Source organism: Lagopus leucura, unplaced genomic scaffold (genome assembly GCF_019238085.1).
Source record: "Lagopus leucura isolate 7727_CA_CO unplaced genomic scaffold, USGS_WTPT01 Super-Scaffold_650, whole genome shotgun sequence".
NCBI classification, from domain to species: Eukaryota; Metazoa; Chordata; class Aves; order Galliformes; family Phasianidae; genus Lagopus; species Lagopus leucura.
The window spans coordinates 387,776-412,827 of NW_024962253.1; the positions used below are offsets into that span (position 1 = coordinate 387,776).

At 54.9% G+C, this 25,052-nt stretch overlaps 2 protein-coding genes across 4 annotated transcripts in view; both read left to right on the forward strand.

Moving 5' to 3' along the window:
- FAM214B (family with sequence similarity 214 member B) overlaps nucleotides 1-18,057 on the forward strand; it is a 33,125-nt gene extending 15,068 nt beyond the window's left edge. For 2 of the 3 annotated variants that reach the window (XM_042862408.1, XM_042862409.1), the window contains exons 3-11: nucleotides 10,049-10,137; nucleotides 11,496-11,697; nucleotides 13,347-14,577; nucleotides 15,460-15,518; nucleotides 15,818-15,914; nucleotides 16,248-16,406; nucleotides 16,640-16,708; nucleotides 17,256-17,461; nucleotides 17,815-18,057. In XM_042862408.1, the coding sequence (XP_042718342.1) occupies nucleotides 13,501-14,577; nucleotides 15,460-15,518; nucleotides 15,818-15,914; nucleotides 16,248-16,406; nucleotides 16,640-16,708; nucleotides 17,256-17,461; nucleotides 17,815-17,968 (1,821 nt within the window). In that variant the 5' untranslated portion in view covers nucleotides 10,049-10,137; nucleotides 11,496-11,697; nucleotides 13,347-13,500 and the 3' untranslated portion in view covers nucleotides 17,969-18,057. The other variant, XM_042862410.1, reaches the window with a different exon arrangement.
- Nucleotides 18,058-19,161: 1,104 nt separating this feature from the next.
- On the forward strand, nucleotides 19,162-24,795 carry STOML2 (stomatin like 2). The gene is made up of 9 exons (XM_042862339.1): nucleotides 19,162-19,314; nucleotides 19,651-19,750; nucleotides 20,684-20,742; nucleotides 21,106-21,207; nucleotides 21,778-21,912; nucleotides 22,876-23,020; nucleotides 23,330-23,409; nucleotides 23,664-23,792; nucleotides 24,474-24,795. The coding sequence occupies exons 1-9, from the start codon at nucleotides 19,285-19,287 to the stop codon at nucleotides 24,603-24,605; spliced, it is 912 nt and encodes a 303-aa protein (XP_042718273.1). The 5' UTR covers nucleotides 19,162-19,284; the 3' UTR covers nucleotides 24,606-24,795.
- The last annotated feature ends 257 nt before the right edge of the window (nucleotides 24,796-25,052 follow it).

The following is a 25,052-nucleotide window of genomic DNA, read 5'->3' on the forward strand; positions in this document are numbered from 1 at the left end:
CACCAGTCCCACTCTGGGCTGCCCTGCTACTTTGACAGGGTGTCACTGCTGTTGCCAAGTGCTGAGGGAGAAGGGTACTTGGCACCAGCTTGCTGCTCTGCTGCTTCCTCACTGAGCTTATGGTATTGCCCTGCCGCCCACAGATGGGCTGCAGGCACCATGGATAAAATGGGTGAGGAGAGGGTGAGTCAGAGGGCAGTGAGTCAGCAGAAAGCACAGGGAAGGTGCTGTGGCAGGACTGGGCTTTCAGAGAGCCCCAGGGCCTGGTGCAGAGTCTTCCTGGGAGCTGGGGAATCCTCAGGGCTCTGTTGCTGAGGGCAGCACCCAGGGTTCAGGCAGCGGAGTGGTGGGGATGGGCCAGGGTCTGGCTTGACCATGTGCCACACAGACCAAGTGAGTCCTGTCTGGATTCTGCCCAGAACTTTGCATCCCATCCCTAGTGCTCTCTTAGCATGGAGAGGAAAAAGGAATTATCCCTGTGCGTGCACGCACACACACGCACACACACACACACACAAAAGATAAGGTTGAGTGAGGGAGGAGAGTAGGGCCAAACTTTCAAGACCGTGCATCTGGGATTCCTGCCTTGGGATGAGCTAGGTATTTTGCAGCAGGCACCAAGCAGTGGGTGCTTGGTGTCTCTGACAACCAGAGCTATGGGTCAAATACTTGAAAACATCCATCCTCACTGGTTTTTGCATTGGGGTCAGTCTCTTGTTTCAATGTCCCTAGGGTCTGTAGGGGCTTGCTGCTTGGGGCTGGCTGCAGGCACCTCCTGTCCTTCCTGTCTGTCAAAGGGCTGGGAGGGATGGAAATCAGTGGGCTGCAGCATCCTTCAGAGACACCTGGAAGTGAAAGTGAGGCCATGGAGATTATGAGGCTGGAAGCCAACAGAGGAGCAGAAGCTGAGAGCAGTAGGTCTGTTCAAGCTGGGAGAATGGATGGGGGGTGCCAGTGGCTTTGGAGAGAAGCTGGAAACAGACCGTCCTGGGAAGTATCCTGGAACAGAATAAGAGGCAACAGCGTAAGATGCATCAAGAGAAGTTCCAATTAGATGTTAGGAAAAAATTTCCTCATTGCATTTGAAATTATCACAGCTCATGTTTTTTTTGTCCTTCTCATGACCTTCAGAGTTGCTGCAGCATCACCCTGTTCTTTGCTTTGTCTCCATGTTCCTTAGCAGGAGCACCCTTCTCCCCAGAGGACTGTGCCATTCTCTGCATGCTCAAGCATAAAAAGCCTGTCTCCAACACCACAGTGGTAAAGCATAGGGCAATAAACTACCCCCACCTTTTCTGCTGGGAGTGTGGAGTGTGATCTGCAGGAGGGTGCTCGTGCTCTTGGGGAGTGGAGAAGATGCCGGCGCCCAGCAGCAGGGCTGGAAGGACTCTGGGGTTACCTTTCCTGTGGTGCCTGTCCCAGTCCTGGAGGCAGTGGCAATCAGAGGGGAAGGCACCAGGAGTCTTTTTAAAGGCTTCAGCTGCCTGACCATCCTGTGCAGATAGGGAGCAGATGGAGGCTGAGATGAGCCTAAAGGACTGTCTGGAAAGAATTACTTGCTCCCAGTATTTTCTGTTTCTTTGCCAGCCTTTTATTCTCATGGCTGCTCTTTTCCTGATCCTGTCCTTCTGCAAGGCTGGCTGCTGGCAGCCTCATCAGCCTTGTCTTCAGAAACAGCTTCGCTCTGTGATTTATTGGGTCTCCTAACTTTGACCCTGGTGTCTGATGCTTCAGAAGTCTCTGTCCCATGTGCAAGTGCCAAAAGGGTTTTTAGCGCTTGCCCAGTCCCATCTGCAGGAGTAACAAAAAGAGCAAAGAGGTTGTACATAGCCCAAGCAGAGCTGACCTTCGGCAATAGCGACATGTGCCTCCCCATCTGGCAAAGGATGCCCCCAGCATTCAGGCTCCCCAGACACTTTTATGTGGGTTTTCAAGGTCTAGGATGTTCCCATGAGCCTCTGTTTATCCCCAGCTCCCTTCTCAAGTTGTTCATCTCAGCCTTTCCCTTGGGCTTCTTGATGCTGGACTGCATCTTGATGTGAGTGCTGTGCACTGCCTTCCCCTGGCTTCCTCTACACATTGCTGCTCAACACTGCTTTGGCCCCATTGTGTTACTTAGATATCTCTTATACTATACTTGAGCACTGAGATCTCTGAGCTGGAGCAGCACAGCAAACCAGAGTGCAGCAGCAGCGAGTGGGGTTTGTACAGGGATCCATAATATTGTACAGACAATATTGATTGATTGATTGAATATTGTGAAATATTATGAAATAATATTGAATTGACAATATTGAGACAGACACAAGGGCTCGTGTCTGGGTCAGGAGCATTGGCTGTGGGTGCAGCTGTCTCGAACACATGCTGTTTGCTGTCATCCTGAGAAGATGCAGGATACTGATCATAGAATACTGATACACTGGCAAGTGGTGCTGTGCCATCCCTGCAGGTTACACCTGCCAGATAACTCCAGGGGAGGTTCTCCATGACCTGAAGCACTGTCTGGGCTCTGATGTTCTCGATGCTGACAACTCCGTCCAGCACTTCCATCCCAATGCCCTCATATCCCCATGCTGTGCTTCAAAAGAACTTGTGTACTTGGATGAGGAATTGGTTGCAAGATTATTTACAGAGAGTGGTTGTCAATGGATCCATGTGCAGTTAGAGATCAGTGACAAGTGCTGTCCCTCAGGGTTCAGCTCTGGGACTGCTGCCCTTCAGCGTCATCACGAGTGACACGGCAGTGGGACGGAGCGCACCCTGAGCAGTTTGCGGATGACACCCAGCCGTGCGGTGCGGTCGACACGGCCGAGGGACGGGATGCCGTCCAGAGAGACCTGGCCAGGCTGAGCGGTGCGCCCAGGGGAACCTCCTGAGGCTCAACACATCCAAGCGCGAGGCGTCGCACCCGGGTCGTGGCAACCCCCGCTGCCAGTACGAGCCGGGGGCCGTAGGGACAGAGCACGGCCCTGCCAGAAAGGACCTGGGGGTGCCGGTGGATGGCAGCCGGGCGTGAGCCAGCAGTGTGCCCTGCGGCCCAGGCAGCCGGCCGGATCCTGGGCTGCATCCGAAGCAGCGCGGCCAGCGGGGCGAGGGAGGGGATCCTGCCCCTCTGCTCTGCGCTGTGACACCGCACCTGGAGCGCTGCGTCCACTCCACTGGGAGACCGGAGAGTGGCCTGTCTGTATCTACAGGGGGGCTGTAAGAAAGACAGGAATGGACCATCAGTATCTGTGGTGACAGGACGAGGAGAAATGGCTTCAAATGAGAAGAGGAGAGATTTGTATTGGATATAAGGAAGAAGTTTTTTAGTCAGTGGTGAGGCACTGGCAGAAGCTGCCCAGTGAGGTGGTGGATGCCCCATCCCTGGAGGCACCCGAGGACAGGATGGAGGGGCTCTGAGCACCTGATGGAGCTGTAGTGTCCCTGTTCGCTGCAGGGGAGTTGCACCAGGTGACCTTTAAGGGCCCCTTCTGAATCACACGATTCTATGAGTTTTCTTATATGTTTGGTTGGGCAGCAACAGAAGTGTTAAGGTGATAGCTGTGACACCTCTTCCTAAATGCCAGCAGCTCTCTTGCCTTCAATTCCCCCTAGAAGAAAAGATTTTGCCTTTCACTGAAGGATGCAGTACGTTGAATATTGGTTGAAATATTTCTTCCTCACAGTAGCCCTCCTGGATGTATGCAACTCTTTACAGCCAAACATGTCCATAGCTCAACCTGGATTCATGCCCAGGCACTGCTCTGGCCTTTGTAGCCTTGGTGCTTCCTAAATCGCAGCTGGAAAAGGGTGAGCTGGGTGGGGGCCCATGTGGTATCTCTTCCTCCCATGCCACGTGGATGTCTTGCCTGGGGAGAAGAATTGATGCTGAATGTCCCTGCAGCTGCTGCCATCTTATCTGCAGGCTGCAGCTTCATGACGCTGGGCTGAGTGCCCCAGGCACCTCCCTTGGAGGCACTTACGGTAAAGGGAAGTGTATTGCAAGAGGGGTTGTGGTGAGAAGGGATGGTTCCCACAGGGTCAGCACTGCCTGCACAATCTTTGCTGCCTTCCTCACCACAGGCACTCCGCCTGCTTCCTCTTCCATCTGTAGCTTTGATGCCGGTGTTCAGACTCACACCAGGTAATGCAACATCCCCAGGACGTTCTGCAGTAACTTGGCAGGGAGGTAGGGAAAGGTGACGCTGCTGTAGGTCTGCCAAGTGGGTGCCGTCCAGACCTATGGGGTGTGTGTGCAGGGAGGATCATTATGGAGGCAACAAGGGAAGTTTTGGGGTCGGTTGTGGCAACAGAGCACCAGCAAAGAGCTGGAGGCATGGGGGATGTACACCGGGATGCCATAAACACTGATGTTTTGGAGGATGGGGCTGGGATGGGAGCAATAGGCAATGTGCTGCAGGGGGTGCAGAGTTGAACTGCCCTGCAGACTCAGGCATTGAGGGTGGTTGGAGGGCTCTCAGAGCAGTGAGGTCAGGCCATGCTCCCGTGTGATGGAGTGGATGAGCCAGGAGCTGACAGTAACTAATTTGCCTTTCCTTTGGGGTTGTGTTAGACACGTTGGAATATGGTTCTTCAAGGCTTCTGATGCAGGAGTAAGCCTAGGGTGTTGTTTTGCCCTGTGGCATATCGGAGACTCAGACTGTTAATCCTAATGCCTGTGCATCACTTAGCATGGCAATGGTCCAGTCCTGCCTGTACAATGACCTATTGGGCATGCCACAGCATTTAGCTGCCCTGCTTGTGGCCCACCTGTGGGGTTAGAGCAGATGTGGTCCTGTCCCTCCACCAGCACTGATTTGGCTTTTGCAGCCATCCACTGAGTGGGTGACTATGACAAATAGTGGAAATTTTCCCATGGGTTCCAGTTGGCACCGAGGTCAGGGATGGAGCCGCTGCTCTATGCGGTCCCACGGCTGCTGCAGTCCCTGCTCGCCGGGCTGCCACCGTGGAGGGACAGGGTGGGAGCCTACCCTGGTGTCCCCGTGCAGGGTGATCAGGGACACACTTCCACTACGGACGCTTCTTTTGTCACTCCGGAGTGACCACCACCGCCGAGCCAGCACAGCGTCCCCCAGACCATGGCGCTGCGCTCACGGTGAAACGCGTGCGTGGCAATGGGTGCACGTTCCCCTCGGGAGCACGCGGTGGTCACCCCGAGGCGGAAGGGCGCAGCGGCGTTCGGGGAGGAGAAGCCGGCCCGGAGGAATTTTCCCCTGGTGGCCAGCTGTTGTCCTGGGCCTGGCTCGCGTCCTGCGGCACTTCCCACCCCGCGCGTCCTCGGGGAGGGGACCGCGGCCGTCCCACCCTCCATCCTCCCTTCGCCGGGCGAGTGGGCGCCACCGCGGGCTGGCGGGGGTGAGTAGCTGCGGTGCGGCTCGGCAGCATCCTGCTGCCTCCGCAGGGATCCTCTCGGGCAGCGGAGAGTTTTCCCCACCCCCAGCTCTGCCGCTGCCTCTTTGTTTTCTGGCAGAAGCCTCCGTGCCTTTTCATCGCCGTTGAGGCGCTGAGCAGGAGACTGCATGTGCCTTGCGCGCGTCTCACCGGGAAGGCGACGCGGGCCCGCGAGCCCTCCGCGCCGCGCACCGCCCCGTAGGGTCTGGTGGGCAGCTCCGGGGGTCTCCTCTGCATGGGCTTCTCTCCCGGCCAGGCAGGGCTCCGAGGCCTCTGCTTTCCTCCGCTAAACCCGTTCTCACGTTGGCAGCGGTTCTGCACCTTGCCACAAGTGGAGTAAGTTGGCCGGGGAGGGGACGGCCCCGGCCGGGCTCCGCGCGGGGCTCTCCGTCGCGGCCCTCCGGTGCCGTCGCTGCTGCCGGGCAGACACCTGAGCAGAACGGAGCGGCGCGGGGGTGCGGAGCCGGCGGCGGCTGAGCGTTGCGTGTGCCGTGCCTGCCTCTCCGCCTATTCGATCGCACGACTTCCATCGGGACTGAATTCCTGCGCTGATTTCTGGGCTCGGCTCTTGTGAAAGGATCCAATTATTTCAGAGCTTTGAGCATCTCCATTTGCTGCCCATATTTGCAGCGCCCGGCTCTGTGCTGGCTGGAATTCCAAGTGATTAACGTGACTGTGACATCCCTCCTAGGGGTGTTATCTTTGCTCGCTGTCCCCCCCACCGCCCCCCTCTTTCTCCTCCAGCAGCGATCGAGACAGGCAGGCAGAGACAAAGGTCTGTCCTCAACCTGGGCTGTCCTCCTGCCAGCGGCTGCTGCATGGGATTTCCCCGCTCTGCGTGCTGCAGGTTCCGTGGGCTCCGTGGGCTCCGGGTTGATCGCTGTAGGCTGCATCGCAGAGGTTTGAGCCTGGCTGGGCTGGGTGGGCAGGGGATGCTGCCGGTTTTGGAGAGCAGCTCGATGTTCCTGTTGGATTTTTAAGCTGCTTTTCATTCTTTGACTGTGCTATCCTGGTGGTGAGGGGCTGCTGTGCATGGAGGGGAGGCTGGCAGGTGGGGGTTGGACGTGGGGGAAAGCTGTACACAGGTGGCGGTCGCATATAGGATCTGCCTGCAGAGCCTGCCAGCTCCTCTTTCCACTGCAGGCTATTGTCAGTGTTGCTGCCGGTATGTGAAATGCCAAGGCAAGGTGTCTGAGGCAAACCAGGCACCAGGGGTGAAGCCTCCAGGCTTCTTGGGAGAGCTCTCATTGTGTTCTCCTGGCTTGGGCAGGTGCAAAGCTCAGTGTCTTCACAGCCTTCCATGGCACCTATGTGTGGAGCTGAGGTTTGGAAGGCACTCTGAGGCAAACCCTAGCTCATGGTGGGGACTGGGAGTATCCAAGCACGTAGGGGTCTCTGACCCTTCTAGGATCTGCTGGGATGGTGGCAGAGGGAGGAACAGGGTTTGTTCCTGGTGGTTTTCAGAAGCTTAATGTGGGCGCTGCCTCTTGCCCCATCTTTGCCCAGCCCCTGAGCTTCCTTTCTGTTATCTGCACAGGGGCCAGCACCAAGTGAGGCACTGCAGCTGTATAAATCTGGCATGGCAGCAGGCCTTCCTCAGAGCCCCGAGAGCAGGGCTTGCCCTTGCGGTGGGATATTCCTTCCCTTTGCATCCTCACTCCTCCCCTCTCCCTGCTTCCCGTTCTGTGAGCTTCTTCCTCCCCAGCCTGAAGCCCAGGGGAGTGTCACAGCCACCTCCACCCCACTCAGCCCTTCAAGTGCTGTTTGCTCCATCACGTCCCTCTCACTGCCTTCTCTCCCATTACCGCCTCTCCCAGGGATGGTGCTGGAAGTGTCCCCAGCGTCACCTGTCTGTATCTCTCCTGATGGTGGCATACCCAATCTCACAGAGGCCTTGAAGAAGCCATTCTCTGATGTCTGTATTGCTGCTGTGCTGCTGTCCTACAGGGAAACTTTCTGCTTCTCAAGCCCTGCTCTCAGCCTGCGCAGGGAGCTTTGTGGCCTTATGCTTTCCGTGGTTAGGTTTCCTTCCTTTTTTTTTTCAGATAGGACCAACAGAGCTATGGTTTATCCTCCAGGCAGTCACTCTCTAGCAGTTTTCCACTGCCTTTTCTCTTGCCTTGTGTTCTGTACTGAGGATTATTCTGTGCTTGCCTGTAACAGCAACCCCTCTCCTGCACTGCTTGGATTCTGTTTCATTCCCAGTGATGCTGCAAAGGTTTCCTTAGCACTGCCCAGAAGAGGGAGCAAGATAAAAGCCAGTTTGAGGTTGCTTTTCTGATTTTTTGTTGTGTGAAAGGTGCAAGGAGCCCTCTCATCCCCACCAGTTCGCAGTCATGGTGCTCTGTCTCAGGCAGTGATGCTCAGATATGGCCACCTGCCCTCTGCAAAGCCCTGTGAGTTCCATTGGGTGAACTTTCTCTATCCCAGGGCTGCTCCTTGGCAGATTTTCTCTCCCCACTCTGGCAAAGCTACTTCCAATCTCCTCACTTCCTTTCTGGCCCACCATGTGTGTGGTGCAGAACAGTTAAAACAGCAACAGATCCTTTTGCAGGCTGCATCCCAGCATGCGGTACAGCTGCTGCATTGCCCAGCCGGGGACCCTTCCTCTCCTGCCATCCTGTTCTGTTGCCAGCAGATTGAGTCCACGGTTTGTTTATCCTGTGTTCCCCCTGGATGGGCTAATAGGAATGAAAGCAGCAGGTAAGCCATGTCCCTGACCCCCCAGACCTGGCTGTGTCATCCTGCGTCATGGTCTGCTGGCTTGGTGTCCCCAGGGAACACAGGGTCTCTTTCCCAGCATCTGGAATGTGCCCCCTTCCCTGCAGGTTCTTTAGCACAATGTGTCCTACAGCTGACAAAGTCTCGTGCCTTTCCCCAGGATTAGCCAGGCTAGAAGAAGAGGGGAAAGCTCTGGATCCAGCTGCTGGGAGAGCCCTGCAAAACCACAGCTGGAGTGTGACCCTGGTGGCGCTGCGGGGGAAATTTCTCCTCCTTCAATATGTGATTGATACAGAACTCTGCCTGTGCATTGGCAGCAGCCATCCTGTTTCTCTGTGTGCTGGGCTGAGGCAGGTGGGGCATCTCCTCCAACTGGCCTGGAAGCTCATTGTGAACAGGAGAAGCTCTTGCCAAGCTTTGCCCTGCAGGCAAAGCCTAGTCAGTCCTATTTCACAGAACCAGTGTGGGGTGTAACATCAGCAAAATCACAGCTGCTTGGGTGTGGGAGGGGCTGGATCTCTGGCTTGGACATAGGGAGTCTCATGTGCTGCATCCAGGAGTTGGCACCCATACTGTTCAGTGGGGCAGTGAAGACTCAGACCTGGTGCTATCCCATCCAGACCTCCAGAAGTGGGGCTCTGGAATCCCTGTTGTGGCTGCAGGAGTTTGGAGTCTCTGTGTTTGGACTTTCTGAGGCAGGTTGTGGAATTCTGGTGTTTCCCCACATGATTCTTTGGACAGTGGCACCTGGATTGGCAGGGTGAGGTGCAGCCCCTTGTGCTAGGTGCATGCACTACTGCCCAGTGCTGGCATCCCTTGGGGACTGGCATAGAGACTTCATTTGGGATGAGTTTGTGATGTCAGACTTTCCTGTGAGGCAGCTGCTGCTGGGGAGCAAAGGGCTCAGTCTGCCTACATAAGGATTTGGGAAGGGCTGTGACTATAGAAGGGCGTGGGACAGAGAAGGAAAGAGCAAAGGCTGCACCTGCACATTATCCTGCATGGACACGTAAAGGAAGGATGTGGCTTCTGCTCACCGCCCCATGCTGACTGTTGCCGACTTTTGCTGATTTTGCTTCTCAGTAGCTGACCATGCCATGGAAGTCACAGTGCAGATCCTTCCTGGAGGTGGAAAAGGGAAGCAGTTACCTGATTTTGGAGCTTTCCCTGTTCTAGACGAGCCGAGCACGGTGTGTCAGCAGTATGGCATCTTCTCATGGCTGCAGACATCCACCTGCCTTCCCTCCTGCAGAATGCCAGGAGGGGCTGAGCTTCACAAAGAGCTTTTGTTGAGGCTTTAGACCAGGAGGTTGTTATGCTGCAGTGCTGATTCGCCGTGTTTGAGTGCTCCGTGGGAGCTGACATGTTGCATCTCAGTTCTGGCTGCTCACTGGGGGTGCCCCTCCCCTGGCTCTGTTGGAAGTGGCTTTTGGGCTGGCCTGCTCTTGAGAACTGGGACTAATTGCAAATGTTACCAGAAATGTAATGAGGGAACAGAATCTTTTCTGAGGCAGACTAGGTCAGGCAACGTGCTCCTTGCACTGATGTAGGATCTGATGGACCAGAGTGTTAGAAAGGGGTGCACTTGTGTATTTGGTGCCTTTGAGCATCCCTGCTGGGATTTTGTTCATCTGCTTGGCCCTGCTGTTTCCAGGCTCTGGGACTTGTGCTTGTGGTCAAGATGTCCAATAGGACAGTAGCAGCTTCCTTCCAGACAGCCTCCAACTGAGGCTGTGTTGGGGAGAGATGCGCACAGTCCCCAGTGATGGGCAGTGCCTTCTCCTTCACCCAGAGATTCCTGGAACTGCAGAGCTTCCAAGAAGTCCTGTGGCAGAGGAGCTGAGGGTGGAATTGCCCAAGGTCTCCTGCCTGCTGTGAAAGTGTTGACCATGAGCTGCTGCTCAGATTGATTCTCCTCCTTGCCCTCTTCCAGGCATCAAAGCTGCAGTGCGGGTGGTTTACAACCACAAGGGAGCTGCGCTTATCTGCAAATCTCCGTACATAAAGGGCGCCTCTGAGCAGGTGAGTGCTGTGTGAAGAGATTGCTGTCTGTGCTCCACAGAACACTTGTGGGGAACCAACCTCCAGTCTTAGGGCAGTCAGGCTCCTGTTTCTCCCTTTCCTGACAGGCATCTCTGGCTGGAGGAAAGTAATTGCAAGTATTTTTCTTTGTATGGCCAGAAAATGTCCTGCATGGTGGATGAAAGTGTGGATGGACATGAGATCAGCAACTAGCTGGAAGCCCACAGGTTTCTGGTGACTGCAGTGTCTTGGAAAACAAGCTATGAAATGATCACCAAAATTAATCATAGAATCACTGTAGAATCAGAGAATGGCTTGGGTTGGAAGGAACCTTAAAGCCCACCCAGTCCCAGTCCCTGCCATGGGCTGGTTGTCTCCCACCCACTGGGGGGCTGCCCAGGGCTTCATCCTATCCGGCCTGGAGTGCCTTCAGGGATGGGGCACCCACAGCTGTTCTTGAGAGCTCACTGCTCTGAAGTGCCTCAGTGCTTTATAGCATCTAATATAAATCTCCCCTCTTTTAAATTAAAACCACTCCCCATTACCCTATCACTGTCAGTCTGTGTAAAAAATTGGTCTCCTTTCTGGTCATAAGGTCCGTTTACATACCAAAGAGCTGCAAGGAGGTCTATGCAGAGCTTTCTATTCTGCAGGCTGGGCAAGCCCAGCTCCCAAAACCTTTCTTCGTAGCAGAGATGTTGCAGTAGACTGATTATTTCCATGCTCTAGTTTGGACCTGCTCCAACAGCTTGCTCCTGTGCTGAGGGCCCCAGACCTGGACGCATACTGCAGATGGGGCCTCGTGAGCAGAGCAGGAGGGGACAGTCCCCTCCCTCTCCCTGCTCCCCTCTGTTAATGCAGCCCACAGTACTGTTGGCCTTTTCGATTGCAGGCATGCACTGCTACCTCATATACAGCTTTTCTGTCCACCAGAATCCCCAAGTCCTTCTCTGCGAGGTTGCTCTCAAGGAGTTCTTCCAGTCCGTGCACATATGTGGGATTGTGCTGATCCATGTGCAACAGCTTGCACTTAGCCTTGTTTAGCCTCACTGAAGTAGAGATCTCTTCATATACACAGGGTTTCATACAGGAAAGCAAGTAAAGACTGTAAAGCACAAGCAAGGTGTGAGAGTTCACAGCTTAGTTTAAAGTATTTATTATTTAAAGGGAGAATAAGGTGAAAGTACTGCCTTAAATGATCTGTAGATTTATTTGACACTGGGGAGAGGCTGGACCTCAAGACTGCCATCTCTACTTGTGTGACCCTTCAGGCCAGCAATATTCTCCTGCCCTTCTCTTCCTGGTGAGCATCTGTATCACGCTAGCCCTGCATCTCCCCCTTTTTTCTTTCCCCTCAGAGCTGCTGTGAAGACTAAAGAGCTGGAGAGGACGTTGCAGAGGTTCGGAGGCACACCGTGATGGTGGGAGCCATTCCACGGCAGCCACGCCGCTTCTGGGGGGTGCCTGGCTGGCAAGTGTCTTCAGCTAGTTGTGCCAACGATCGCCCACTGTGGGACGGGGAGATTGATCCGGAGTGGAGTGGGATTCTGCTGCAGAGAGGTGAGTGTGGGGGCACACAGGACAGGCTGGAGTGGGGGCCATCATGGAGTGGCTGAGGTCAGTGTCCATCTGGGCCAACCTCAGTTCAGGTAGGGACACACAGAGCATGTTGCCTTGGACCTATGTCCAGGCAGCTTTTATAGATCTGCAAGGATCTACAACCTCACCTTCACAATAAAAAAAACTTCCTGGTGTTCAGACAAAGCCTGATGTACTTCAGTTGCACACACTGCCTCTTGTCCTGTCACTGGATGCAAACAGAAAGAGCACCGTCCTCTTCGCACCATCCCTTCAAGTTCTTATAGGTATTGATGAGATCCCCTCTGAACCTTCTCTCCAGGCTGAATAGTTACAGCTCTCAGCCTTTCTTCATAGGAGAGGTGCCCTACTCTGTTAATGATCTTTGTGGCCGTTTCCTGGATCATCTCAGGAGTGGCCTCACCAGTGCTGGGCAGAAGGAAAGAGTTACAGCCCTTCTCTGTGGCAAGGGTGCACCATTGGATCATAGGCAACTTGGAGTCCACCAGGATATCTGAGGGCACTTTTGTAAAGCTGTTTTCCAGGCGATTGGCCCCAGCATGTACTGGTGCATGTTCTCGTTTCTCTTAAAAGAAATTTCCTGGGCTCAACCACCCCGGTCTGGCACCTTTCCTTCAATATCACAGTCGGAGTCAAAATACTACAGTTGGAGTCAAAATGTCTCCATATGGCCTTGACCTGCTCGAAGAATTACTTCTCTTGCATGCCTGCCCCTAAGCTTTTGCTCCAGAGGAGCAGAGGCAGCTGTGGAGACAGGCAAAGGGCAAAGCTGCCAGGTGTGGGCTGTTTTTAGGCTGCGTTAGGTGATGGAGCTCCTTGGCATGCCACTGATTTTTATGCAGACTTCTCATCTCTTTGTCTCTTGCAGACATTTCAGGGTTTATCAATTCAGACAGCTCATGGCCACATCTGAAACACGGTAAAAATAAAATCAAGGCCTTGTGCAGCATGAAGGTGGTTGACTCCTCCAGGCATGCAAGGATGGGTCTTAGGGATAGTACAGGGATGGATGGATGGTGCAGGAGTCCATGGTGGTCTCTGCTACCCCTGGTGCTGCTCAATTGCTCATCCATGTGGTTGAGGACTCTGGTCCAAGCTATCAGAGCTAGCTAGCTGCAATAATTGTTCAGGTTCCACTGGGTTGCACAGGCAGGTTCCCATCCCTACTGTGGAGCTGGCAGCCTGAGACAGCCCGCGTCCTTCGGCGCATGTGGCTGGCACAGGTTTTGTTGGCAAGGACTCACAGATTTGATTGCTGGTGCTGATGGGGTCACAGTCCTGAGTCCCTGGGACTGGTCTGACCTGCCTTACTGCTGCACTCCAGAGCAGTATGAGAATGTCAGGTCCCCAGCAGAGGGCAGACCCTCTTCTCCTTGCTTGTACAGACTTGTCCGCAATAGCCTCCAGCCCTGCTGGAGAATCCTCTTTGTGTCCATGCTGGGATAAAAGTGCTGATCCTGCAGGTGAGTGATGCCACAGGGTTCTCTGGAGAAGCCACACTGTGCTGATTCCTCCTTCCGTCCCAGGGGAGAGCTGCCTGCCTCCCAGCAGGGCTGGAAAGCTGGCCAAGGACCATGATCTTGCCTGACCTCACTCCTTTCTCTTTCTAGAGCCCCATGCTGGGGGGCTCACCTGGACATCCTGAGCAAGAGGTCTAGCTCCTGCCCTCTTGGCATCACCTGTGGCACTTTACTGTCCCCTTCCTGCTGCTGCATGGGCTGTCCTGACTCCAACTCCACGTGGAGTCCAGCCAAGTGAGGCTCCATGCGGCACATCCACACAGAGACGTCCCTGCCCCCGGAGCACAGCGCTGACTCCAGCCTGTCCCGACCCAGTGGAGAGGCAGCCTTGGAGCCTTCCTCACAACACTGTGCCCACCACGGCATCCTCATGGGCTACAACGAGACAGAGATCAAGCGCCAGAAGGTTTACCAGGTCTCCATCTTCTCCCATCTCTCCAGCTCCTCCGAGAGCACGGAGCAACGAGCAGGCAGTCATCCGACTCTCAAGAGGAGCTACCCTGAGCAGCGAACTCCAGAGGGGGTGCGGGATCCCAAACGAACTCACTGGGGTGGTGGGGTGGACAGCAAGCGTGATGGGGGCTTGGGGCAGGCTGCCCTGGAGGACGATGATACCTTTGAGGATGGTCTGCTGGTGGACGAGCTCTCTCTGTGCGGCTCTGCCCAGCATTTCTCCCATAGTGGGCTGCAGGTGGTGGAGCACCGGTGTGTGAGCAGTCCCAGCCCTAAGGCCAATAGAGAGGACAAGCCGCAAGATACCTCCTCCTTCTGGCCACAGCACATTGCTTGCAGTACTTTGCACACAAGAGATAGTTGCCCGGTCCCACCGGGGAATCAGCTTGCAGACTGCTGGGAGAATGGGGAGCGAATGAGTGACCATAACCTACCTGACCTTGATTTGCACAATATTGCACAAAAACCCCAGCTGGACTGTGGTGGGAGGGGAGAGAAGCCAGGCAGCAGCCCTGCTCACCGCTGCGGGGCTGGCGAAGCAGAGGAATGGCCGGTGGTGGCTAATGGGTGCAAGGAGCCTCTAGCCCCACAGATGTTACTCAGCCCTGAGCCTAGCAACCTGAGCTCCCAGGAAAAGACACCCTGTGGGAACAGCAGCAGCAGCAGCAGCAGCAGCAGCAGCTGCCCAGCCAAAAGGAAGTTGCTACCGGCTGGTGAGATTATGGCTGACTCCTGCTCCGAGGATGAGAGCCTATCCCAGCTGGTGAGGAAGAAGAGAGCCCTGCCATGCCACCCAGTGCCCACAGCTTGCCGCAGCACCGACGCCAAGGGAGCCCCTTTCTGGAATCACCTGCTTCCCACAGCCAAGGTGAGTGTCACTGCAGGGGCAGGAGGAGGCAGGGAATGTCCTGGGCTGTTCTTTTTGGGCATGTAGCCCACAGAAGCATGGCATTACGTATTGTCCCAGTGGTACAACACAGGCATGGGAAGGGCAGTGGCTGGTGGCTGGCCCTAGGACAGGCAGTATGTAGGCTGTCACTTGTCTCTGCAGAAGCAGAGGCACCCTTGGCTGATTGCTTCTCAGAGCTGGAATGCACCGTGCATGGGACACAGCTCTATCCCTGCCCTCGTGCCCTTTTTGGTGACTGTCCCCAGCTTGGCTGCCCCAGCAGCAGAGTGAGGCTCTCCAGTAGCTTCCCTTGTCATGCCTTCTCAGTCATGCCAGCCAGTTCCATCATCCCTTTGTGCTGTGCTGCCTTTTGTGTGGCTTCCAGAAAGGAAAACCCCTGAAAAGGGGGTGCCTTTAAAAGGAGACAGCAATGTGGCTTTAGGCCCCCGCCCTGCAGCTGTAGGAGCCCGGCTGTGGGCAGCATGACCCTGTGCCCAGACTTTGCACAGATTGCATGGGGATGGGACTTTTCCCAGGCTGCCCAGGGAGCTTTGTCGTATGTGTTGCCATTCCTTAGGACCTGGTTTTCAGGGTGGGAGGCTGTGTGCTGTACCCTTGGCTCAGGCACTACCATTGCTTTCCTCAACAGGCCCAGTTTGGGAGGGTGAGGACCTGCCCTTGTAGCCAGCTCTGGATTTGGGCAGCCCTTTAGCCCCAGATGTCTTGTGCTGCTCAGCCTCAGAGGGACTTGTCTCATCTGCTGGGACCACTGTGGGACAGGGCAATGGGTGGTAGCATCTCCTGAGGTGCACATCCCCAGCTGCTGCCCTAATACAGTTCCTGGTTTCATGTCCTTTCCAGAGCTCTGCAGATTGCACTACAGTCGGGAGGAGGCTGAAGAGTGGGCTGCGCCTCAAATCGTGAGTGTCGTGGCAGCGAGGTCTCACTGCAGGGTCTCGAGTACAGTGGTCCCAGCACCTTATATCCCAGTGGGGTGGCCAGGTTGGGTTGACTTTCATAACCCACAAGAGCCCTGGCTGTGAGGTGGAGGGAAACTGCTTCCAGGGTTAGGAAAATGAGTTCAACCTCCGCTGAGGAAAGGGGCAGGAGAGAGGGACGTGCCCCCATTCCCACTGGGGAGGGATCTGCACTCTGAGGAACATGTGTGGCCCAGGTCTCTGCTCTTCAGTCCCGTGCTGATATTCTCCTCTCTCTCAAGGCGACATCTCCGGAGCAGCCTACGGAGAGGAACCCGTTCCTCTGCATCATCCTGGGCCACCACCACTGTCAGCCATGCTCTGCTGGGCAATTTTGAGGTAATGGTGCCCATATCGTGATGGCCTGCTAGGGAGGGAGGTGGGTCCTGAAAGCTTGGGCTGGGCTGGCACCAGTCTGGGAGAAGCTGAGCCTGATGAGAGCCAGCTGCTTTCTACAGCAGTTGGCATGGGGTAGGGTGGCTTGTCCAAGGGCCCAGCACGTGTTGGCTATGTTGGCCAGCAGATGTTCACCAAGAGGACAGCTTAGCCAGCACGTCCTCTGTGTCAGAAGGGTGATTTAGGCACACAGGGATCCGCAGATGCCAGCCTGCAGTGCAGATTGTTTACCTTACACAGTGCTGGAAGGTCTGTAATGCTTTCCTCCTTTCTCAGGAGTCCATCCTGAAAGGGCGCTTTGCACCATCGGGGCGCATCGAGGGGTTCACCGCAGAGATCGGTGCCAGCGGCTCCTACTGCCCGCAGCATGTCACCCTGCCCGTGGACGTCACCTACTTCGACATCTCCGAGCACAGCGCGCCCTCGCCTTTCCTGGTACACGGGCGGGCTGGGACTGTGGGGGAGGTGACTGGGGGCTGTGTCCAGACGCTGCATGTTCTCTAATCGGGGGGCTGCGCGTCTCTGGAAAACACAGCTCAAGCAACGAGGCATCTGAGGATACTACCATTTAACCTGCAAAGCAAAGAAGAAATGGGATCTCAGCACTGCCAGGTCCCATCTGGACAATACATTTCTCCTTCTCACACATGCTGTTTCTTTTGCCCCAGGGAGTGATTGACTTGGAAGCCTTGGGAAAGAAGGGTTACAGTGTTCCTAAAGCTGGAACCATCCAAGTGGTGAGTGGGCTCCTGTGGCTTCTCGAAGTGGACATGCTGCATTATCACACAGTCGTAAAATGTCTTCCTTGGGAAGGGATCATCTAGTTCCAAACCACTGCTGTGGGGCAGGGACATCTCCCACCAGAGTAGGCTTCCCAAAGCTTCATCCAGCCTGGCCTTGAATGCTTCCAAAAATGGGGCATCGAATTTTTCTGTTTCTATCAAGAGTTTGCACGCACACAAAAAAGCATGGTGGAGGAAGCATGGGACCCCCCAGGGTGCTTGCTGTGAGACACAGGGACAGGAGATTTGGGGAAGGTCAAGGCTAGTGGGGTCCCCAGCAGGAGACTGTATATGTGCAGTGACGATGGGATGGGAGCACAAGAATAGAGTTGGGTGGACATGACTTACTTGTGTTGGCTGGGTCTCTGAGCAACACTTGCTGGATTTTATGGACTGGGCAAGAGCTGAGCCTCATGCAAAACCCCCTGGGACTGACATGGGGCCAGATGCCCCAGCAGTACCTACCTTGTCTGACCACTACCCATCCATCCTCTACCCGCAGACCTTATTTAACCCCAACAAGACTGTGGTGAAGATGTTCTTGGTGACGTACGACTTCCAGGACATGCCTGCCAATCACATGACCTTCCTACGCCACCGCATTTTCCTGGTGCCTGTGGGGAAAGAGAAGGGGGCCACTGTGTCCTGCAGTGAGCCACCAGGCACCGACCCACCCCGCAGGGTCCTCTGCTATCTGATGCACCTGAGGTAGGGATACTGGGTGGGATGGGGACCTGCCCACGAGTACCCTGGGCTCCCAGACCCCTTTTCCCTATGTTTCCTTCTCCAAATCTATAGACCTGGTGGTCTAGGAACACGGCAGCCTGACTCTGCAGCTGTGAGGAGGAGCAGGGACCAGCCTCTGTTTGCACTGATGGGCTGCAAGGAGGCGGAAGCTGCTGTTCTGCCCAAGGGCAGTGGGTTTTATCCCTCCAAAGGCAACCGGAATGTGGCTACCTTGATCAGGAGCCACAGAAGGGAAGGGAGCTGTGTCCTCTGCTGTCAGTTAGGCTGTCCTGGCCCTTGTGTGCACGCCTAAAATTCCTTCATCCTTCTCTCAGATTTCACAGCTCCAAGTCTGGGAAGATCTACCTTCACGACAACATCCGGCTGCTTTTCTCACGCAAGTCGATTGAGGTCGACTCGGGGATCCCATATGAACTGAAATCCTTCACGGAGATGCCAAGAAACCCTCGCTACTCACCCTGGCCCTGACCTTGTCCCTTGCTCAGGGCCACCGAGCAGTGCCCAGCCCAGTGCTTTGGGGATCATTGAGTAAAAGAGAGACCAAGCGCAGCCACCTGGAAGTGTCCCCAACCCTACGCACCCATCCTCCTGAGCAGCACTGATGTCACAGCTGTGCCCTGGGACAGAGCTGGCATCACCAAAGGGGATTTATGAGGAGGGGCAGGGGCTGGGGAGCACTCTGGGGCTGTGCCCAGGACTTTTGCAAGCTGGGAGGTGTGGCTGGAGCTGAGGGGGAGGGCTCCTCCCAACCTGCACCCGGCCCTGGGTTGGGAGCAGAAAGTTCAGAAGTTTGTATTTATTAGTATTTATTGTCATAGGGGTGCGGAGGTGTTGGAGATATGGTTCCTGGCAGGGGGCAGTCGGGGTGATGGGGGTGAGGGCAGGGGCGAAGGACGAGCCTGGAGGGTTGGCCGAGAGGGGGCATCAACTCCACGTGGCTGAAACATCACCGTGCGTGCATATCGGGGCGCGGCTCCGCGCAGGGCGCCAGCCACCGGCCGGAATGGCACGGAGCGGGGGCTGTGGCCCTTCAGGGGCCGGGTGGAACCCCCCCTTTCCCAGGGGGCCCGTGAGGGCCAGGTGAGGAGCTGCCCCTGCCCTTCGCCCCAGAACCCCGCTGGCCTCTCCCTGCGGCACCCCAGGGCCGGGGGTTCGCCCCGCGGCACTCCGTGCTGGGGCCCCGCCCGGAGCGCAGTAGCGGTACTTCTGTGTTGGTTTCTATTTAATAAACGTTTGGAAACGCAACCCGGACCTCCGACCTCGGGCACCGCGGAACCATGGGGCGAGGCGGCCGGGTCGGGCCGGGCCGGGAGGAGGAAACGGGCGGCTCTCCCGGAAGGGGCGGGGCGGCGCGGAGAGCATTCCGGGGCGGCGGGCGGGGAGCGGCGCGATGCTGGCGCAGGCGGCGCGGCGAGCCGGGCCTGGGCTGCTGCGGGTGCGGGGACCGCGGGGTTCGGGATTCGGAGTGTCCCGCAGCGGGTTGGGGTCCGAGGGAAGCGGGGCGGCGACCTCGGCCGGCGCGAGCTCCGTGTGCGGCCGCGGGGAGCCCCGGATCGCAGCCCGGTCCTCTCGCCGCGCGGGGCGGATGGAGGCCGGCAGCCCGGCGGGGGATGAGGGGCGTGCGGAGCGCCGGCCCCATTCCGTGCCTTTCCTTTCCGCAGCGCGCACCAGTGCTGAAGCGCCCGGCGTGGCTGGCCCCGGCCCCGCAGCGGCTGAACTCCGGGCTACCCGTCAATATCGGCGTGCTGTTCGTGCCGCAGCAGGAGGCCTGGGTGGTGGAGAGGATGGGCAAGTTCCACCGCATCCTCGAGCCTGTAAGGAGCCGCTTTTCTCCCCTCCTGGATTCCGCAGGTTCCTAGAGCGGTAGCGAGCACGTGTGTTGTGCGCGGGTTGAGGGGATAGTCCGAGTGCCTGTGCTTGTTCTTACCGACTGCGATCCTTTTAAAACTGCTTGTAGACGAATTTCCTGTAGAGGGGTGTTATGGCATTAGGTAATTTAAGCTCCCTCGTGTGTGAAGTAAACTTATTGGCAGCAATGGGAGCACGTCGTGCTTGGGGTTCATTTGTACTTCCCTCTGTTCTGAGCTGTCTGGGTGGGAAAACCCTTGCCTGGCTTCAGGGCTCACTGTCCAATCGCACCTTTGTCGCAGGGTTTGAATTTCCTCATCCCTCTGCTGGATCGGATACGTTATGTGCAGAGTCTCAAAGAAATCGTCATCAATGTCCCGGAGCAGTCAGCTGTCACCCTAGGTAAGAAGGGCTTCTGTCTCCTGTCCCTTCCCTTGTGTGCAGGGTGAGTGAGGAGCAGTGTGGTCAGAAATGTCACAGGCTCCTGCACTTGGCCCTGTCCTGGGGATCCAGGCTTGCCCATACCCGTGGCAGTGTGACCAGGAGAACCCTGTCAGTCTGTCTGGGCTGCTCCACTACTGCCTTGATCTGTTCATCACAGAAAGGGATCGGTTTTTCAGAATTTATATGTTTTTCCATTTTCAACTAGGAAGATCCTCCCATGTTTTTGTGTCATACAGAGATTTCAGGTCAGGTTGGTGGGCACGTTTGTTAAAATTCTAGTGTTAAGTATCCTGTTTATTTCTCATTTAAACTTTTATCTGTTAGCATCACTATAGCATGAAACATCTTGATATCAAGGCCTGAGATTTCTTTTGTAAAAATAAGGCACTTGGTAGAGGATGTAGGAGCCCTTTTTGCACAAGGATCTGTATTTCTGCTAATCCAGCTGTTAGGAAACTGTTATGTCATGACCTGAACTGATGATTGAGCACCTGGTGAAGCATTGGCCCAGGAAGCACGGGTGCAAGCAGTTCACCTTTGCTTTCCACACGACCATAAGGAGTGGACCCCCCTTGGTTCATTCAAGGACTGGCCTCCACAGTGAGAGCGTTTCCTGGATGAAGGCCCCTCCCTGAGAATGGGTGTTCTGTAGTCAGAAGCTGTGTCACCATCAGATGGGTTAACTTCTTCCTATCTATGATCATTGACGTTCCTAATAACACTGCCTGGTATTGCAAAGAATTTATCAAAAGCAATTTCACTGCCTCCAAGGGCCAACACCTGCCATGCTAAAGCAGGAAAGGGTCCACCTTTCACAGCTCTGCTAATTCTCTCAGAGGAGGTGCGATGCATTTGCTTTGATAAACAGAATGTGTCGTTCTCTCCTGGCAGATAATGTCACCCTGCAGATTGATGGAGTGCTCTACCTGCGTGTCATGGATCCCTACAAGGTACCATCCCTGCTATGCTGAGGCTCAGCTTCAACCTGAAGGCGTGAGGCAGCCTGCAGCTCTGGCTGTGCCCAGTGGGTTCTGTGCAGCCTCAGCATGCTGGCCACCATGGCAGCCCCTCATGCACAATTTACTGGCCTCTCCCATCTCACCTTACTCTGAAACACGTGCTCCATCCTTTATGTGCTATGCGGGTGGGTGGGCAAAGTACCCTTTTCCTGGGGCTGCTCTCTGGGAAGAGGAGCTCAGCAAGCATGTCTGCAGCAGATCTTTCATCTTAGCGCTAGGTTTGCCCACTCTGCCTCTCCTGAGGTCCCTTTCAGCATTACCACAGGCTTTGTATCTTTTGCTTCTGTTTCCCAGGCAAGCTACGGGGTGGAGGATCCCGAGTATGCTGTGACCCAATTGGCCCAGACCACGATGAGATCTGAACTTGGCAAACTTTCCCTTGATAGAGTCTTCCGGGTGAGCTGGGGAGGTGGATACTGGAGCTGCCAGTATCTGACAGCTTCTCGAAACCCTGCAGGTTCTGTGCATCCAGGCTGATACATTCAATACCAAAATGCATTTTATTTAGAGAGCTTCTGGCTTCTGTTTCTCTCAGCCTGTTTGTGGGTCCTTGGAGATGATGTGTCTTGCATCAGTTGTTTTTGTGCCCTGTGCCCTGACCTGGATGGTGCAGCTCTGTTTCTCTCAAATCATCAACATTTTGCTCAAGCCCAAGATGAGTGTCATGCTGACCATGTTCAAGTGGGCTGGTCTGAGGAACTGTTTGCATTCCTGGGAGAGATCTTTGTATCCAGTTATACACCGATGCACAGCAGTGTATCAGCAATTTTGATTTTAGTCACTGCCCTCATTGGGAGAATGTGACCTTAAGAGATAGTGGGAACATCTAGCCCTGCCTTTGACTCCTGAAGTAGGGCTTTTCTGGCTAATGTTGGCCAGAAAATGTTGGCCAGGGGGTGTGTCTGCGTCCCTTCTGATCTCTGTATTCTCTTCTTTTTTCTCTACTGTTTCATCTGCACCTTCCAGGAACGTGAGTCCCTCAATGCCAACATAGTGGATGCCATCAACCAAGCCTCAGACTGCTGGGGTATCCGGTGTCTACGTTATGAGATTAAGGACATTCACGTGCCCCCACGTGTGAAGGAATCTATGCAGATGCAGGTTTGGCTCTCTGGGTGAACAGTGTGGAATGAGACATAAGCCACCCTTTCCATTCAGCACCACTGTTCTCCATCCAGAGCTTACAGCACCGGGCTGTCCTGCAGGGGAGGAAGCCTTTTGGCACTTTGGCTGCAAATGCACAGCTACTGAATAAATCTGATCCTTATTCCTGCAGTGGAGGTCCCTGCCTGGTACACACAAGCTCTGCTGGCTCCCTTTAAAATCCCAAGAAGGAGAACCAGCCCACACTGGGGATCTCTTAACGTTTTGCAGCCATCTTCTTACCCTGTGCTAAGCCATGCTTGTCCAAGTGCAATGTTAGGAATGTGTCTTTGCTGTCCTCTCCCTGTGGGTGGGGTTCCGTCAGAGCATTGTGGCAGGTGGGCTGCTGACCTGTTGTCCTGCTTTTATGTAGGACACAGTTCATTTCCTCTGCGATGCCTGGCATGGTGCTGTAATTTGGCTCTAGAAGAAAAAAGCAATGTTGATAACACACCAATGATTTAGTTGCTCAGCAACACTGTACAGAACCAAGGTCAGCTGACCATTTATTGGTCAGCTTCTCATACTGCCCTTCCCAGTGGGGTGCTGGGAGAATGCAGTACAGGGATAGCTGACCTAAACTGGTCAAAGCAATGTTTGATACCCTATGATAGGTGAAAAAACTAAAAAAACTTTGGGGAGGTAGCTAGGGGATTGCCTGGGCATCAGTCAGTGGGAGGTGAGCGATTGCTTTGTGAATCTCTCATTTTGTAAAACTGTGCGTGTGTATATAATTATCATTAGTGTTACTTCTCTCTCCCTTCGCTGTCTTACTAAATAGCTTTTATCTTTATAAAGAAGTTATACTTCTTCCTTTTTCTGTGATTCTCTCCCCTGTCCCACTGGGAGCTGAGCAGTGAGCGAATGGCAGTGTGGTGCGGGGCTGCCTGCCAGATTCAGCCTCAGCTCCTGTCTTTGCAGGTGGAGGCAGAGCGACGGAAGCGGGCAACAGTGCTGGAATCAGAGGGGACGCGGGAGTCTGCTATCAATGTGGCTGAGGGGCAGAAGCAAGCCCAGATCTTGGCGTCAGAAGCTGAGAAAGCCGAACAAATCAACAAAGCTGCTGGTAGTGCCTTGTATTGGAATATGTCTTGAATACTAGGGCCTGGGGGGGATCTGCACTGCTCTGTACGGAGGGGTGATTCTCCTTGAGAGCAGACTGCATTGCTGTGGGCCAGGCTTCCTCAGCTGCTCATTCTCTCTGCTAGGCCTTAGAGGCCCCTCCACAGCCTGGGGAAGCAGGAAGGTTGTTGTAGAACAACACTGGGTTATTGTTATCTAAAAGGGGGCTTTGCATGAATGAAATTTTCTTGCTGTAGTTCTTGCAAGTGCTTTGTCTCAGTTCTGATGTGCATTCTGCTGTGCTTCGTTGCAGGAGAAGCCAATGCCATGTTGGTCAGAGCTAAGGCCAAGGCTGAGGCCATTCAGCTTCTGGCAGCTGCTCTCGCACAGCAGGTAAGCCGTGGCTCCTGGGTGAAGCCAGAGCTTTGGCGCTAGCATTGAGAAAGGTGAAACTTAAGTGGGGGTGGCACATGGCTCCCTCCCTCCTGCATGCTCCCTCCATCCCTCCCTGATGTCTGTTGGCAACTTGTGCAGCAGTGAGGAGTTTTGCTGCTGTAATGTGCTGCTGTGTAGGACAGGCTGGGTTGAACTCTTGGTGGTACATGACTCGGCATCTTTCCTGATGAGCCTGATCTGTCTCTCCCCAGCATGGCAGTGCAGCAGCCTCTCTCTCTGTGGCTGAGCAGTATGTGAGCGCCTTCTCCAAGCTTGCCAAAGATTCCAACACGGTCCTGCTCCCAACCAACACTGGTGATGTCACCCACATGGTAGCACAGGTCAGTGTCAGCAATGGGATCCTGTTTGTTGGGGGATAGTGAAGGTGACAGCTCAGTTTGCCCTGGTGGATGGGTGTTTGTGCTGAGTAAGAGGAGGTGTGGAGATGAGGAAATTGTCCCACCATGTGGGTCTGGAATAGAAGGTGTGGGCTGGAGCAGCTGCTTTGCAGCATCCTGTGGGAACCAGACAGTCCCGGTTGTAGCAGTCCCTAGTTGCAAAATGGGCCTGTGCTGGTTTGCAGCTGTAGAAGAGAGGGCAGAACAAGCTGGTGAAAATACTAGGCAAGTGCTGACTTCTCTCTGTCTGCTTGATATGTAAATTTGCCTCTTTCCTGACCATCTCTCTGCTGGCATGGAACTGAATGTAGACAGGGATTTGGCTTGGTTCCTGAAGGCATTGCTGTGTGCTACCTGTTCTCCGTATAGCTGTCTTAAAATGGTGATGTGGCATGGCAACATCAAGGTCTTGAGCAGAGCCCTTTTAGAAAAGCTGGGGCCCTGTCTACTTGTGGGGCATGCTCTGTCCCAGCCCTATGTACACCCTGTCTTCTGACATAGACCTGATGCAAGTACTCTTCCTGCTGTCCCACAGGGCCCTCTCTAGGGACAAATGACCATCTTTGTTCCTATATCATCCGGTGTGTCCCATCTCCTCCCTGATGGCTTTCTCATTTCCTGCAGGCATTGGGCATCTACACCACACTGACCAAGACACAAGCTGTGAAGACTCGGGATGAGCTACCTCCAGCCCATGGGGATCCTCAGCCCCCCAGCACAGAGATGCTTAAGGCAGAGCAGGTGACCTCCAGCTAGTGGGGCTGAACAGACACTGGACACGCTGATGGGACAGCACCCACCAGAAAGGGGATACTTGTCCAGGGCCTGTGAGGCTGTGGGGAGCCCTGTTCCTCCATCTTCCCCTGCCAGACATTCTTCTTCTTCCCTTGGCCCTTATTTTGTATCTGAATCTGATCATGTAATAAATAGTACCATTGCCGCAGAACATCCTTCTGGTACTCGGGGCCATGTCCCAACATGGAGGGGTGCAACATGAAGTGAAACTGACCTGAGAGGCACTGAGCCTGTGACAATCTGCAAGAAGAGCCTGGAGCCAAGGGCCACCAGTAACTGGAATTTCATAAGGCCTTGTGCCAGCGGTTGCATGCAGTAGCTCAAGCTGTTGCTGGTGCCACTCAGGAGTGGGTACAGGAGCATGCTAGAAACTGGTGCGGGTGTCAGTATGCAGGGGGAGGGAGGGCA

Excerpts from the sequence above, each read along its gene's own strand:
- STOML2 (XM_042862339.1), top strand. The coding sequence starts at position 19,285 with ATGGGCAAGTTCCACCGCATCCTCGAGCCT. Across the intron at positions 21,208-21,777 it reads CCCTTGATAGAGTCTTCCGG|GAACGTGAGTCCCTCAATGC; the intron begins GTGAGCTGGGGA and ends TGCACCTTCCAG. Across the intron at positions 23,021-23,329 it reads ACAAATCAACAAAGCTGCTG|GAGAAGCCAATGCCATGTTG; the intron begins GTAGTGCCTTGT and ends GCTTCGTTGCAG.